Source organism: Pelophylax lessonae (genome assembly GCF_965119305.1).
Source record: "Pelophylax lessonae genome assembly, chromosome: 4".
NCBI classification, from domain to species: domain Eukaryota; kingdom Metazoa; phylum Chordata; class Amphibia; order Anura; family Ranidae; genus Pelophylax; species Pelophylax lessonae.
This window is the reverse complement of record NC_138771.1, coordinates 354,416,741-354,431,376: the sequence shown is the minus strand read 5'-3', so window position 1 is coordinate 354,431,376 and position 14,636 is coordinate 354,416,741. Positions and strand designations below refer to the sequence as shown.

At 44.3% G+C, this 14,636-nt stretch overlaps 1 protein-coding gene across 1 annotated transcript in view; it reads left to right on the top strand.

Moving 5' to 3' along the window:
* RNF14 (ring finger protein 14) overlaps positions 1-14,636 on the top strand; it is a 101,089-nt gene that overhangs the window by 29,792 nt on the left and 56,661 nt on the right. Inside the window, exons 4-5 of the mRNA XM_082256856.1 lie at positions 5,143-5,371; positions 10,577-10,749. Coding sequence (XP_082112982.1) covers positions 5,143-5,371; positions 10,577-10,749 — 402 coding nt within the window. The remainder of the gene's footprint in view (positions 1-5,142; positions 5,372-10,576; positions 10,750-14,636) is intronic.

The following is a 14,636-nucleotide window of genomic DNA, read 5'->3' as shown; positions in this document are numbered from 1 at the left end:
TGAGTGTGAAATTTGGAAGGTGGTGGATATAGGCACGTTAAAGCTGGGTGAATCACTATATGAGCGATTATATGCAAGTTATCACTATTGGCAGGGAATGAATTTATCAATAGACACTTTATTTTAATTTTCCATTTTGACAACTCTATTTTCCATTTTTTTGGTTTGTTGCACATCACTAGTGGTGTTAAAAATATTTGTGTTGTATGTTGATTTGGGTAATAACAGTTTATGTATTGGTTAGTGCAGCTATTTATATGTTTTTATTTGTACACACTTCTTAATGAAGTCACCCTAGCTGCAGCAAACCACATATTGGTTACATTTTCAGTATTTGGTTTGTGCCGGTGACACACACACACAAAAAATAAAATTAAAATAACTCCAAGAAACGTACCTGTAAAACAAAAAAAATCCCGATACTTACCTTTGCGGCTGTGAACGTGGCCAGAATGGCTCTCTGTAAGGTAGTAATAGTCTGCTGAAGTCTGTAAAGAAACAGACACTTGCAGGAGTGTGGATCCCTAGGTCCCCAACAGTTTTCACTTGTTTCTTCTGCTGACCTCTTTGTCTAACATGATACAAATGTGATAAATTGAGTTGCAGTTCAGTGAGTAAAATAAGTATTCGATTCCCAAGCAAAACATGACTTTCTTAGTGGAGAAACCTTTGTTGGCAAGCACAGAGGTAAGACGTTTCTTGTAGTTGGTTTCCAGGTTTGCACACATCTCAGGAGGGATTTTGGTCTACTCGTCTTTACAGACTTTTTCTAAATCCTTAAGGCTTTTTGGCTGTCGCTTGGCAAGTCAAAGTTTCAGCTTTCTCCATAAATTTTCTATAGGATTAAGGTATGGAGATGTTGCCTTTGCGGTATGTTTTGGGTCATTGTCATGCTGAAAGACCCATCCACGACCCATCTTCAGTGTTCTGGCTGAGGGAAGAAGAATCTCATCCAAGATTTTACAATATATGGCCCTGTCTATTGGTCCCTCAATGTGGCAAAGTCGGCCTGTACCTTTAGTAGAGAAACAGCCCCAAAGCATCTTTCCACCTCCGTGCTTGACTGTAGAGATTGTGGTCTCATCTGACCACAGAACTTTCCCCCAATTCTAATCTGATTTATTTAGATGTTCATTGGCAAACTTCAGACGGCCCTGTACATATGCCTTCTTAAGGAGGGGGACCATTTGGGCACTGCAGGATTTCAATCCATGAGGGCGTATTGTGTTACCAACAGTTTGTCTGGTGACTGTGATCCCAACTGCCTTGAGATCATTCACAAGCTCCTCCTGTGTGGTTCTGGGCTGATCCCTCACTTTTCTCATGACCATCCGTACCCCATGAGCCGAAATCTTGCATGGAGCTCCAGATCGAGGGTGACTGATGGTTATTTTGTATTTCTACCATTTGCGAAAAATCGCTCCAACAGTTGTGTCCTTCTCACAAAGCTTCTTGCTGGTGGTCTTGTAGCCCATTCTAGCCTTGTGCAGGTCCACAATCTTGTCCCTGATGTTCTTTGACAGCTCTTTGTTCTTGCCCATGATGCTGAGGTTTGAATGGAAGAAAGAGATTCTATGGACAGGTGTCTTTTATACACATAAGGAGTTGTCGTTAGGAGCACCTTCTTAAAGCGGTAGTATACTCCGCTATTTGACTTTTACCTACAGGTAAGCCTATAATAAGGCTTACCTGTAGGTACAATTAATATCTCCTAAACCTGCACGGTTTAGGAGATATTCAACCTGCATGCAGCCGCTGACGTCAGCGGCGCATGCGCTCTGAAGGTTCGGCGGACCTTCAGAGCTCCTTGCCGGAAACTCACTTGTGCCACTCACAGCGCCGGAGCCGCCGAACCGCCGAACCAGGAAGAGACGCCGAGGGAGCATGTCAGCTCCCTTAGCGTTGTCCAGACGTCCATGTCGGGGCTTAGTTCTAATGTAAGTATTTTATAATAAGCTAGTATGTGATGCATACTAGCTCATTATGCCTTTGTCCTGAAGGGTTTATTTTGTTTTTTTGTTTTTTTCATGCGTATACAACCACTTTAAACTGACAGGACCAATCTGTGTACCGCATGGGAACATACTGTAGCCATTCTGTGGGAACCTGAATTATAGTTAGTTGGTAGGGGGACAAATACCTATTTTACTCACTGAACTGCAACTCAATTTATAACATTTGTATCATGTGTTTTTTGCATTATTGATTGATATTCTGTCTCCATCATTTAAAGTATACCTATGATAACAATTATAGACCCTTCATTTCTTTGTAAGTGGGCAAACTTAAAAAATCTGCAGGGGATCATGTAACATGTTACTATACAGCACCTGCCCATACCATTATTCCCCCTTCCCTCCCACACACATACTGGTGCAGTGTAAAAAAAATAATAAATGCACATTTTTTTACCTGCAAAATCATGAGCATTTATTTATTTTATTTTTTTTACAAAGGGTAAACTTAGCCTATAATCCACTGTTTTAGCAGGGACAAGTGCTGCATGCCGAAAAAGTATTTAATAGCCCCTTTTAATTTCTGGTGATAGATTAAAGCGGTAGTAAACCGCAGCTTTAAAGAAAAAAAAAACCCTGCAAGACAATGCTATAATGTGCTAGTATGCACCTTAGAACCAAGCCCTCCGGTGGCTCACTGTCACCGCCGACAGGGCTGCCATCTTCACCCGGTCTTCCTTCCGGGTTCGAGTGCTGTCTGATTTCCTGACTCACGATGCCGTCACTCCCCGTATATGCACACTGGAGTCACGGCCACGGGATGGAGCTCTGAAAGGAACAGCACGGATATGTCATCCCGTGGGAGCACGTGCCGGTGATGTCACCGGCTGCATGCAGTGTGAATACCTCCTTAACAGTGCAAGTTTAGAAGATATTAACTGTACCTACAGGTAAGCCTTATTATAGGCTTATCAGTAGGTACAAGTCAAAAAGAAGACTATCACCTTAAAATGCTTTTAGCATTTTAGTATAAACACAGTTTCTGCATTTCATCAAAGTAGATTCATTATGTGGAGACAGCTGTAGTGACCGCTTCTAAATGGTACAGGTAGCAAGGTAGATAGGTAATATAAACTATACAGCTAATCATAACCCCCCCCCCCCCCAATTAAAACCACCAGCAAAACTAGTTTTAGTAAATTGTGTTGTGATATACCCAGAGTATCTAAATTGGAAAGAACTTTTGTAAAGGAATGAAATGTGCATAAGCAGTTAACCTGCCATTAGTAAAGATTTAGTGCATATTAGACATTAAAGCTGAACTTTGGGCACAGAAGCCTTAAATATATACCTCAAAAGTCACAATAGGTTTAAAACCAGTTTGTGTGCCAAATGCCTTTCCAAGCCCAGGTATTCCCTTGTAAAAAATAGTGGTGACATCATTGCTGTGTTGCAATTTGCCTGTGTAACACAGCAGGTCCACCACTACAAGCTACCTACAGAAAATTATAGAAGGGCGGACCAGTATGAAGTCACCCTGCATATAGAGAGAGCAGCAGTGACTGCTTCTAGGGAATTCTTGTACAGAGGCATTGTGAAGAAGTTGTTTCATGTTGGATGTTCAGCCCAGATATCAGATTGAGGGTCCAAGCACATTGGGTAAAAAAAATCTCTGCTTCCACAGGAGTTTTGTGTTTTGCCTGTAGAAGCAGCTTAAAGTGGAGTTCCACCCTAAAATTATACTTACCTCCATCTTCTCGCTCCGGGTCCCCTGAAAAACAAATGGATAATCGCAATTTTTTTTTTTTTTACTTATCTCGTTAAGAAGAAAATATACTTACCTTACTTCCTCTTCCTCCCCTCGGCGGCCGCGGCGAGTCGTCACTTCCTGGCATGCAATGATTCCTGGGAGATGAACGTTATCGCTCCCAGGAATCAATGCGCCTGCACCGGCCCGACGTCAGTTCCGGTGCAGGCGCCGTCATACCTTGCAAAACAGCTTCTGGGCATGCCCAGAAGCTGTGCAGGGATGACGCAGCGGCACCGGAAGTGACGGCGGGGCCGGTGCAGTGCATCGTGGGACCGAAGAAGACAGAAGAGGACACAGAAGAGGATCGCGCTGGCTTCAAGCTGCCCACACCTGAGATGGCAGCGCTGGAGAATACATTTTCAAGGCAAGTATTTCTTCTAAAAGGTAAGTGCAACCCGGGACAGATCAGAGGCTAGCCATTGTGGAATGCACTAGCCCTGACTGTCCCGGGGGTATTTTTATTAAAGAAAACGTTCACTGGGTGGAACTCCGCTTTAACGTTATCCTATGTGTCCATGCACATTAGGATGATTAGAGGCATATTTTAAAGTGGAGTTCCACCCAGTGAACGTTTTTTTTAATAAAAATACCCCCGGGACAGTCAGGGCTAGTGCATTCCACAATGGCTAGCCTCTGATCTGTCCCGGGTTGCACTTACCTTTTAGACGAAATACTTACCTTGAAAATGTATTCTCCAGCTCTGCCATCTCAGGTGTGGGCAGCTTGAAGCCAGCGCGATCCTCTTCTGCGTCCTCTTCTGTCTTCTTCGGTCCCATGATGCACTGCACCGGCCCTGCCGTCACTTCCGGGCATGCCCAGAAGCTGTTTTGCAAGGTATGACGGCGCCTGCACCGGAACTGACGTCAGGGCCGGTGCAGGCGCATTGATTCCTGGGAGCGATGACGTTCAGCTCCCAGGAATCATTGCATGCCAGGAAGTGACGACTCGCCGCGGCCGCCGTGGGGAGGAAGAGGAAGTAAGGTAAGTATATTTTCTTCTTAACGAGGTAAGTAAAAAAAAAAAAAATAAAATTGCGATTATCCATTTGTTTTTCAGGGGACCCGGAGCGAGAATATGGAGGTAAGCATAATTTTAGGGTGGAACTCCACTTTGAGCTCAGCATTTAGAGGCAGAAAAAATACCCTTCTGGTGTACATTTTTGAGAGGGGTTTTCTGTCAGCAAAAAATGCTAAACGTACATGCCTAAACACGTGTACAAAAACGCTCTTTATGAGTGTTTTTTCTGCCTAAGGAACTGGCCTTTCTTTTAAGCTCAGTGTGCATGGACCTTTAATATTCTGTGAATTTTGTAAATGCAGAATCTCAAGTCAGTTGACGTTAATAATCCATGAGAGTGTAAATGTGTGTATTTTGCAGGTAAAGATGCTGGTGGGAGAACAATTGTTCAGCCGCTATGATCGTCTCCTCTTGCAATCTACTTTGGACTTGATGAGTGATGTTGTTTATTGTCCTCGCCCAGGCTGTGAGACCCCTGTAATGCAAGAGCCAGGGGATTCAATGGGTATTTGCTCAAGCTGTCAGTATGCTTTTTGTACCCTTTGTAGAATGACCTACCATGGAGTCTCCCCATGCAAGTTAACAGCAGGTAAGTCTATGTTGATTTTGTAACAAAATTAGGATATCTTAAAAGAAGATTACTACCCTTATATGTAGCATAGTTCGAGAACAAGCAAAGGGGTTTGTGATTGTCTTCTTGCAGTTGTGTCTTAGTGCATAGATTTATGCATCTTCGATGATATAAAAATAACAGTGCCCGGTGTAGATTATTTGTGTGGACACTGCATACTTTTCTTCAGGGAGTTAGGCACCTGGCCCCTCCAGTGCGGTCTCCATTGCCACCTTGCTTTTAGTCCTTCAGAAGCCTCCTTTTGAGTATCTTCGGGAGATTCCCCTGCTTACACTGTCCCAGAGGGTGGCCTTCTTGGTGGCTATCACTTCTGCACGCAGGGTGCCGGAATTGACTGCATTATCCTGTCGTTCACCTTACTTGGTGGCTCACAGAGATAAGGTGGTTCTTCGTCACTATCTGTCGTTCCTTCTAAAGGTTGTCTTTGATTTTCTCTTGAATGAAGATATTGTGTTGCCTTTCCTGTGTCCCAAGCCAAAACATCCGAAGGAAATTGCTTTGCATGCCTTGGATGTGTTCCGGGCAATTAGGGTGTACCTGGCAGCTACAGAGTCTTTTAGGAAATTAGACTCCCTATTTGTGCTTACGGATGGGCCTTGCAAAGGGTTGTTCGCTTCCTCTGCGACCATTTCCAGATGGACCAGACAGACGGTGATTCAGGCCTATTCCATCAAGGGTCAGGTTCCTTCTTTCCCATTCAAGGCTCGCTCTACTTGGGCGCCTATTTACTCCTGGGCCTTCCGTCATCAGGCATCAGTGACCTGGTCGTCGGTGCACAATTTCACAAAGTTCTACAAAGTGGATGTGTTGGCATCTGCGGATGCTTCCTTTGGCCGCAAGGTTTTTCCGGCTGCTGTTTAGAAGACCTGGTCCTCTTTGAGGGTGTATTCTTTTTTTCAGGTGAGCTCCAGTAGCCTTAGGTATTTATTTTTCGCTGTCCCCACCCCTCCTTTTTAACACTCCTTTGGGACGTTACACATGGTTAAGAAGATCAGGAGCTGTGTCCGTCAATGAACGAAAGAGAAAGATTTTTGACTTTCTGTAAAATCCATTTCTCTGATGTTCCTTGACGGACACAGTACCCACCCCTCTGTGGAGTTGTAATTCTTCTGACACTGCTTGTAACAAAACTGAGTACCTATAGCAGAGAGAGGGATTATATCCCTTGGGACCATAGGCATAGCCAGACTTTTTTTTCTGCCTAGTGTCCTACTCCTGTAAGGGGCAGTATAACCCAGTGGTTAAGAAGATCAGGAGCTGTGTCCGTCAATGAACATCAGAGAAATTGATTTTACGTTAAGTCAAAAATCCAATTTTTTTCTCTAAGTACACATGCTTGAGAATTTAGATCCAACAGTCATCCCAGATTGAGATTCTTCATGAGAGTTCTGGGCTTAATGGTAGCCTCCTTTGAAGCAGTATAGTTAACCAAATTCCATTCAAGAACTCTCCAACAAAACATCTTGTCGACCTGGAAAAAGCAGGTTCCTTCTCTCTATTTACCCAATGTTCTGTCCAGCCAACCAAAGAATTACCTAACAGTGAGGAATTCCTTTATTTTGTATCACTGGAAAGTTATCACAACAGACCTAAGTCGCCCATGCTAGGGAGGAGCGTTGTATATCCTCAAAAGTCTGATATTCCAAAAATGGGGGACTCCAGATGTGGACACCCTAGCCTGCAGACTTAACAACAAAGCACCTCTGTTTGTTGCCAGAACCAGGGATCCTCTAGCTCTAGCCTCAGATGCCTTAATAATCACCTGGTCTTTCTACGAACTTATGTCTTCCCTCCAGTGAGAATTTACCCAGTTTGCTTAAGGAGAGGAGAGGAGAGGAGAACAGTAAAAGGAGAGGAGAACAGTAATTCTAATTGCACCAAAATGGCCTAGAAGAATCTGGAACACAGACATACTCAGACTTCTAGCAGACCATACTTGGGCTATTCCCAAAGGCTAGATCTGCTGTCTTAAGGCGCTCTTTTCCATCCTGCTTCTCAGTCTCTGGCTTTATTGGCATGGCTGTCAAAGCAGAGTTCCACCCAAATGTGGAACTTCCGCTCATTTGTTTCCTCCCCCCCTCCGGTGCCACATTTGGGACCTTTCAGGGGGAAGGGGGAATGGGCACCTGTTTTTGACAGGTACCCTTCCCCTCTTCCGGGAATGGGGCCGCGGCGAAGTGAGGAGACCTCCTCCGCCGCCGAGCCAATCCGAATGCGCAGCGCGCTTCGCACATGCGCAGTAGGGACCCGCCCGTGAAGCCGCAAGACTTCGCTGCCGGGTTCCCTGACCGGCAATGGCGGCGGGAGCACCCGTCAGCCAATGGAAACATCGTCTGTGGTGCCGACATTGCTGGACTCCAGGACAGGTAAGTGTCCTAATATTAAAAGTTAGCAGCTACAGTATGTGTAGCTGCTGACTTTTAATTTGTGGAGGGGGGGGGGGGGCTGGAGGCTTGAACACTGCTTTAAAAGCTATGAATTAAAGGATAGAGGGGTTTCTAAGTATATGATTCCTACCTTGCTGAAAGCAAGAAAAGCCTTTTCCTAGAATATCTAGCATTGTACCTGGAAATCCTTTTTTTGCCAGGTGTGAAAACAGGCACTTCAGTCCCAAAGATTACACTGTACCTCACATGCTGGCCTTCCTACAAACAGGTATTGACAAGAACCTGACCTTAAGCACTCTGAGGTTAGGTCTTAGCCTTGTCCATTCTTTTTTCAAAGGCCTCTGGCTTCATTTTCCCTAACAAGAACTTTTCTTAAAGGTGTATCTCCTTGCAGCATCCCTTGCTTCTTTGGAAGCTCATCTTGATTCGCTCTGCTTTGCAGAAACCACCATTTGAACCTATGAGGCATATTTCCCAAGACCATGCTTTCTCCCAAAGGTGATTTCAGCATTCCACCACAATGAGGAAATTGTCCCCCCATTCTTATGCCCTTCTACTAAGCATCCAAAGATAATCTCTCCACATTACCTGGACATAGTCAGAGCCACTAGAGTATACCTCAAAGCTACTATTCTGATCAGATGAATGGATTCCCAATTTTTTATGTCCTTGGGACCTCTTAAGGGACACTTTGCTTCAAAGTCCACCACAATGAATAAGAAATCCTATCGCAAGTGTTTAAATTCTAAATTGGTGTGAGTTTCCTGAGCTTTTTTTGCAACAAGCCTCAGTTGTTTAAGGCTGTCACCTGTTTTTATGTTCATGAATACATTTTAAAGTTTTATCAGGTGGATGTTCAATTTTTGCTGATGCAGCTTTCGGTTCACAACCACACTCTGAAATTGGGTCTTCTGACCCCTGCTATTAGACCTGTTAGCACAGTCTCTATTTGTCTCATTGTTGCCCAGCCTTCTAATCGATTGATTGCTTGAGGATATCCTATGGTGTATAAATACTCTGCCTGTGTCCTGTACTGTATAATTAAGATAAGAGGAATTTTGACTTACATGTAAATTTCATAGTACAGTACAAGACACAGGCCATCCTCCCTTCCATTCCTTAGTTTACTCTCCATTGCTTGCATTAAAACAGGACTCACTGTGTGGGGCAGGGTTATAGGGGAGGTTGTCTGGGGGCGTATCCTCTACAGCAGTGTTTCTCAACCTTTTATCCAGTCGGGGCGCCCTTGAAAAGTATTTTCAGTCTTGAGGCACCCCTGTCCAAGGCTTGGTTCACGTTACTGTGTGCCGCGTAACACGCACAAAATCACGCTCGTTACTGACACACAGACAAATACTCTGCTCTTTAGGAGGTGCCATTAACTCTTAATGGTACCCACAGATTGGCAAACATAGGGTGCTTTTGGTGCGGTGCAATTTGAAAAAAAGGGTCAGGGACATATTTCCCTGCATTTCTGCGGATAGGGAAGCCCATTGAAATGAATGGGCTGCCCTACACGCAGCACGCAGACACAGAGATGTGACCCAAGGGCTTGTTCACATGTCAGGTTGAACTGTTTTTAACCACTCCCATCTTCTCCCCCCTTAGCTGCAGAGGAACTGCAACCACCCCGTAACCGTGCAATGCACACAGTTGCAGGGAGGTTGCAGTGCAGCCCCTTTCACCCTGGGTATACTTCCAGCTGAAGCCACAGCATGTGCACCCCCCCCCCCCCAGCTGCTGCCTCTGCAGCTAAGGGGGGAGAAGTTGGGGGAGGTAAAAACTGTTCAACCTGACATGTGAATAAGCCCTTGGTTCACATCTCTGTGGCTGCGTGCTGCGTGTGGTAATGCTGCATTTATGGGCTTAAAACAGGTGGTGAGGAGGCAACATATTGCCTCTTTACCACCTGTTAAATGCCTATTAAAAGTGATCTGATCATGGATTGCTTTTCAGAGGAGCATCAGCCCTTGGTGCTATCATGAACAAGCCCTACATAGGCAGTTCTGATGACGCACGCACGCACGCACGCACACACACACACACACACACACACACACACACACACACACACACACACACACACACACAAAAACACACAAACATATGTACACACGTACACACATACACAGACACACACACGCGTACACACATACACAGGTACACACATACATACACACACAGACGCATGTAAAAAGCACTTTAAAACATTGTAGCACAGTACCTTTCTTTTTTAGCTGGGTACTGCACTGTAGGGGGAAGCAGAGAGCACAGAACACTCCTCTTCTCTTTACTTTCACTTTTGAGGCTGACAGAGCTGACTCACAGTGCCGATGTACAATTCGGCAGGGGATCGGGAGATTAGGCTCATCTGACAGCCTTTCTCTCCCATGATCCTGCGGCACACCTGAGGACCTCTGGCGGCATACAAGTGTGCCATAGCACACTGGTTGAGAAAGGTTTCTCTACAGCTTTGCCAGTGTCCAATTGCCTTAAGATGTCTTTAACCTATGGTGTATGAATATTCTCCCTGTGCCCTGTACTGTACTCTAAAATATGGAACCTGTAGATAACTAAAAATTCCCCTTTTTAGCAAGCTAAATGTCATTTAGTTTGGGTTTATAGCTACTTTAATATGTAAACAAAAATGCATTATTTTAATCTAAAATTACTAAGCTAATTAATAACCTCTCTCATTTTTAGAAAGCTAATTAAATATTCGTTAGCTCTTTAATCACTCTTTATTCCAGTGTTTTTTTTTATGACTTGATTTCAGAGAAGCTACTTGCATTGCGTGATGAATATTTGGCTGCAGATGAGGATGGTAAGAAATTTCTGGAGAAGAGATATGGGAAGCGAGTACTCCAGAAGGCAGTGGAAGAACTGGAGAGCGTTGAGTGGCTAGAGCAGAACTCCAAGCCCTGTCCTCGCTGTGGAACCTACATTCAGGCAAGTGACTGCAATCTGCTAAAGGCATACAGGGCAGACTAGAGACTGTAGAAGTCCTATATCCGTCTTGAACTTTTCATTACATTTGTCCTCTATTCAGTTTCTAGACAACAGGTCAACTAGCTTGTAAACTTAGATAATGAGAAGAAGCAGGAAAGCGCAACAATTGTGTAGCAGCACAAACAGGGACTAAAAAAGTAATGAGCAAATATGGCTGCACACATTGTACACAGGAAATGTTAGATCTTACATAGAAACAAGGTTTCTAAATTAGAATAATTATGGTCACATCAGCCCATTCAAATAAACAGCCACAATGTTGGGGTAACGATATGGGTAAGGGTCAAACCACCAGATGGAGTATATGGTCACATCAACTCCGATTTACCTCGATAAAAAAGGCAGGACGATAGTGCAGACCGTATGGATAGTTTATTCATTCATAAAATAAAATAATACTCACATTGAAGTGGATAAGTAAAAGCATTTAAATGAACCGCGGTATAGGATGGCGTGCTGCTCGTGTGTCTGGTCGCCTGACGCGTGTCGTCAAAACCATGACATCATCAGAGGCGGACCCGACTCCAGACGGCAGCACGCTTAAAAGTACCTCAGCCGGAAATGGCGTAGGCGGAAACTAGCCGCCGTTTGCGTTCCACTCGATCACAAAGCGGAACCGGAAGTGACGCGGGCGGAACAATCCGTCCCTGCGTCCTATCAGGCCCCATGTTAAAACCGGAAGAAGCACAGAGGAGACTTAATAGGTCGTAACTATCCGAAAGGAAGTTAGTTGGTCTCCCCCGGCAAAAGCAACTGATTGACTCAGATCGCTATTCAACCGGTAATAATAAGATAACATACCAAGAACGAGTGGAATGCAAATAAAACATAGTATTCATGTTAAAAAACATAATATCGATGTGATGTTAACTAAGGCTACAAATTTAACCACTTAAGGTCAAAGAGGAGCCCATACACAATTAGACAATTAAAAACAAAAAAACAAAAACAAGACAAGTGTTAATGATGCCACAATTGACGGAAAAATTGTGTACACATCAAACACACAAGTCCTCTTGATGATACACTCTAAAACCATTATAGAAACATATTCCATATGACATAAAAAGGAATATAAAAAATATGATACAAAAAAATTGTGATAACACATAACATAAAAGCCTGCTTTAGCTATTGTTGATGTAACAGTTCACATCCCACTCGACGTTCAACCCCCATGGGGCATAGGTTTTCATATTAAAAATCCAACGAGTTTCCAAACGGGAAATCTCCCGATGGATATGACTGCCCCTCCAATGGGGGGTGAACTTATCGATCCCCCAAATTTTTGTGCCCTTAGGATTTTTATCGTGACAACTAGCATAGTGTCTAGAGACACTATGATTAGGAAAAGCCTTCCTAATATTTTTTATGTGCTCCCTCACCCTCACTGTCAAAGTCCTTTTAGTGCGGCCTATATATTGTAGGCCACACGGACATTGCAGGAGATAGGGAGGAGGTGGAGGAGCATCCAATAAAGGGCTTAATAGGATGTATCCTGGAGGTGGCTGTAGATGTAACCTCGCAGAATTTCCTGCCTACAAGGGAGTTGACCTTACAAACCGAACACCTTCTACACGGATAATATCCGGTTAGGGTGTGAAAGAAGGGTAGTTGTTCCGGTTTATCCAAAACATTCGGAGCAATCTGAAGACGTAACGGCTCCACACCCCTGAACACTACCGGTGGAACTTCAGGGAGTTGGGGGCCCAGCACCTTATCATTTTGGAGGATATTCCAATGTTTTTTAAAAATGCGTTTAACATCCCTGTACTGCTTCGAATAAGTAGTGATAAAGGAGAAACCAAAACGATTCGAATCATCTTGTTCTTTGGGCTGCTTCTGTAACAAGATAGACCTATCAATGTTCTCCACTTCCTGCAACACCATATTCAGGTCAACCTCATCATACCCTTTGTCAAGGAATTTATCTTTCAAGATCAGAGCCTGGTTGTGATAAGTATCTGTACTGGTACAGTTGCGACGTAGACGTAAGAACTGGCTCCTGGGTACAGAGCGCAGCCAGGAAGGGTGGTGACAACTTCCCTGCTCGATGTACCCATTCCGATCAGTCGGTTTAAAAAATGTACTAGTCACAACTGCACCATCCTTGATCTCTATGGTTAGGTCAAGGAAGTTGATCTTATTCTCACTAACCTCATGCTGAAGTACAATTCCCAGCATGTTGGAATTGAGTTCGTTGATAAAACTATCCAAAGACCCTCTATCGCCATCCCATAGGAGGAGGACGTCATCAATATAACGCCTCCAGAGAACCAATTGGGGTCTCGGTCGGCCATAGATGACGTCCTCCTCCCACTTGGCCATAAAAAGATTCGCCATGGACGGTGCATATTTGGCACCCATGGCAACTCCCCTCTTTTGCAAGAAAAAGGAGCCGCCAAACCAAAAGTAGTTATGTTGCATGGCGAAACTGAGTAATGAAAGGATGAACTCCCTTTGTGATGAAATCAGGGAGTCATCTCTTTCCAAAAAGGTCTGAACAGCTTGATGGCCATGTTCATGGGAGATGATAGTGTAGAGGGAGGTGACGTCCGCTGTAGCCAGCAGATATCCCTCCCTCCATTCAACCCGTTCCAAAATATTCAAAACTTGAGTGGAATCTCTTAAGTAAGAAGGGGTATTGGTAACGATCGGCTGTAGGTACCCGTCTATATACCTCCCAACCCTACTAGTGACGGAGTCTATTCCGCTCACTATAGGGCGTCCAGGCGGATTGAGGGCGTTCTTATGCACCTTTGGGAGGTAATATAGAACGGGCACCCTCGGAGCCACAGGTACCAAAAACGACCTCTCTTTTTTGTTGATAATATTGTCCTGATACCCCTGATCAATAAGAGTTGATAAATCCTTTTTGTACCGGTTTGTAGGATTAAACAGGAGAGGACTATAAGTGTCCGTATCAGAGAGTAACCTATTCATTTCAGCATAATAGGAGGATTTGTCCAGAACGACAATACCCCCGCCTTTGTCAGCAGGCCTGACAACGATGTCATTTCTTTTCTTGAGGGATTTGAGACCCTCATTGAACCGAAATTCATTCCTGTCTTTCCTGATTTGTAAAGCCTCTACATCCTTAAGGACCAAGTCCTTAAACACCCCTATAGATGGAGCCATGAAACCAGGGGGGTTAAAGAGTGAGGCATTGGAAAGTCCTGAGTGTCTAATCCCCCCGTTGACAAGTCTATTATCTCTGATAGGCTTAGACATGACATACCTTTTAATGTTCATTTTACGGATGTACTTATGTACATCCATAAAAAGTCCAAACCTATCTAAAGGTTTGGTAGGGGCATACTTCAGGCCGTGTCCAAGAACCAATTTTTCATTATCGGAGAGGTCAGCAGAACTCAGGTTAAAAATCCCTGCATCCCTCAATGCATTTTTCTTTTTTTGCCTGGTCCGCCTCCCCCCTCTGGTCCCTCTCTTTGTTTTCCGTCCTGTTGTCTGTATTGACTGGGATTGTGAAAATCCCCCTGTGGTCTTTGTTGTTGTACCCCACGTCCACCACCATTCCACTGATGTTGTGGATGATTAGTGATGTACCTATCATCATAATAATCGTCTCCTTGATCCAATGGAGCGAAACGATTATATGATGCCCTATCATCTCTACGTGGTGAACCATAATAAGTGTGACTCTGGCGATAATCATTCTGTTCATGATAATAACCATCGCGTTGGTACTCCGTCACTTGGGAATTGTTTGGGGGTCTGGCACCTTTGCCCCTCTTATTTTTACCACGTCCTCTACCCCTTCCTGGGATTTGCACCCATTCACGTCGTGTAGGCGTCAGGGGTGTACG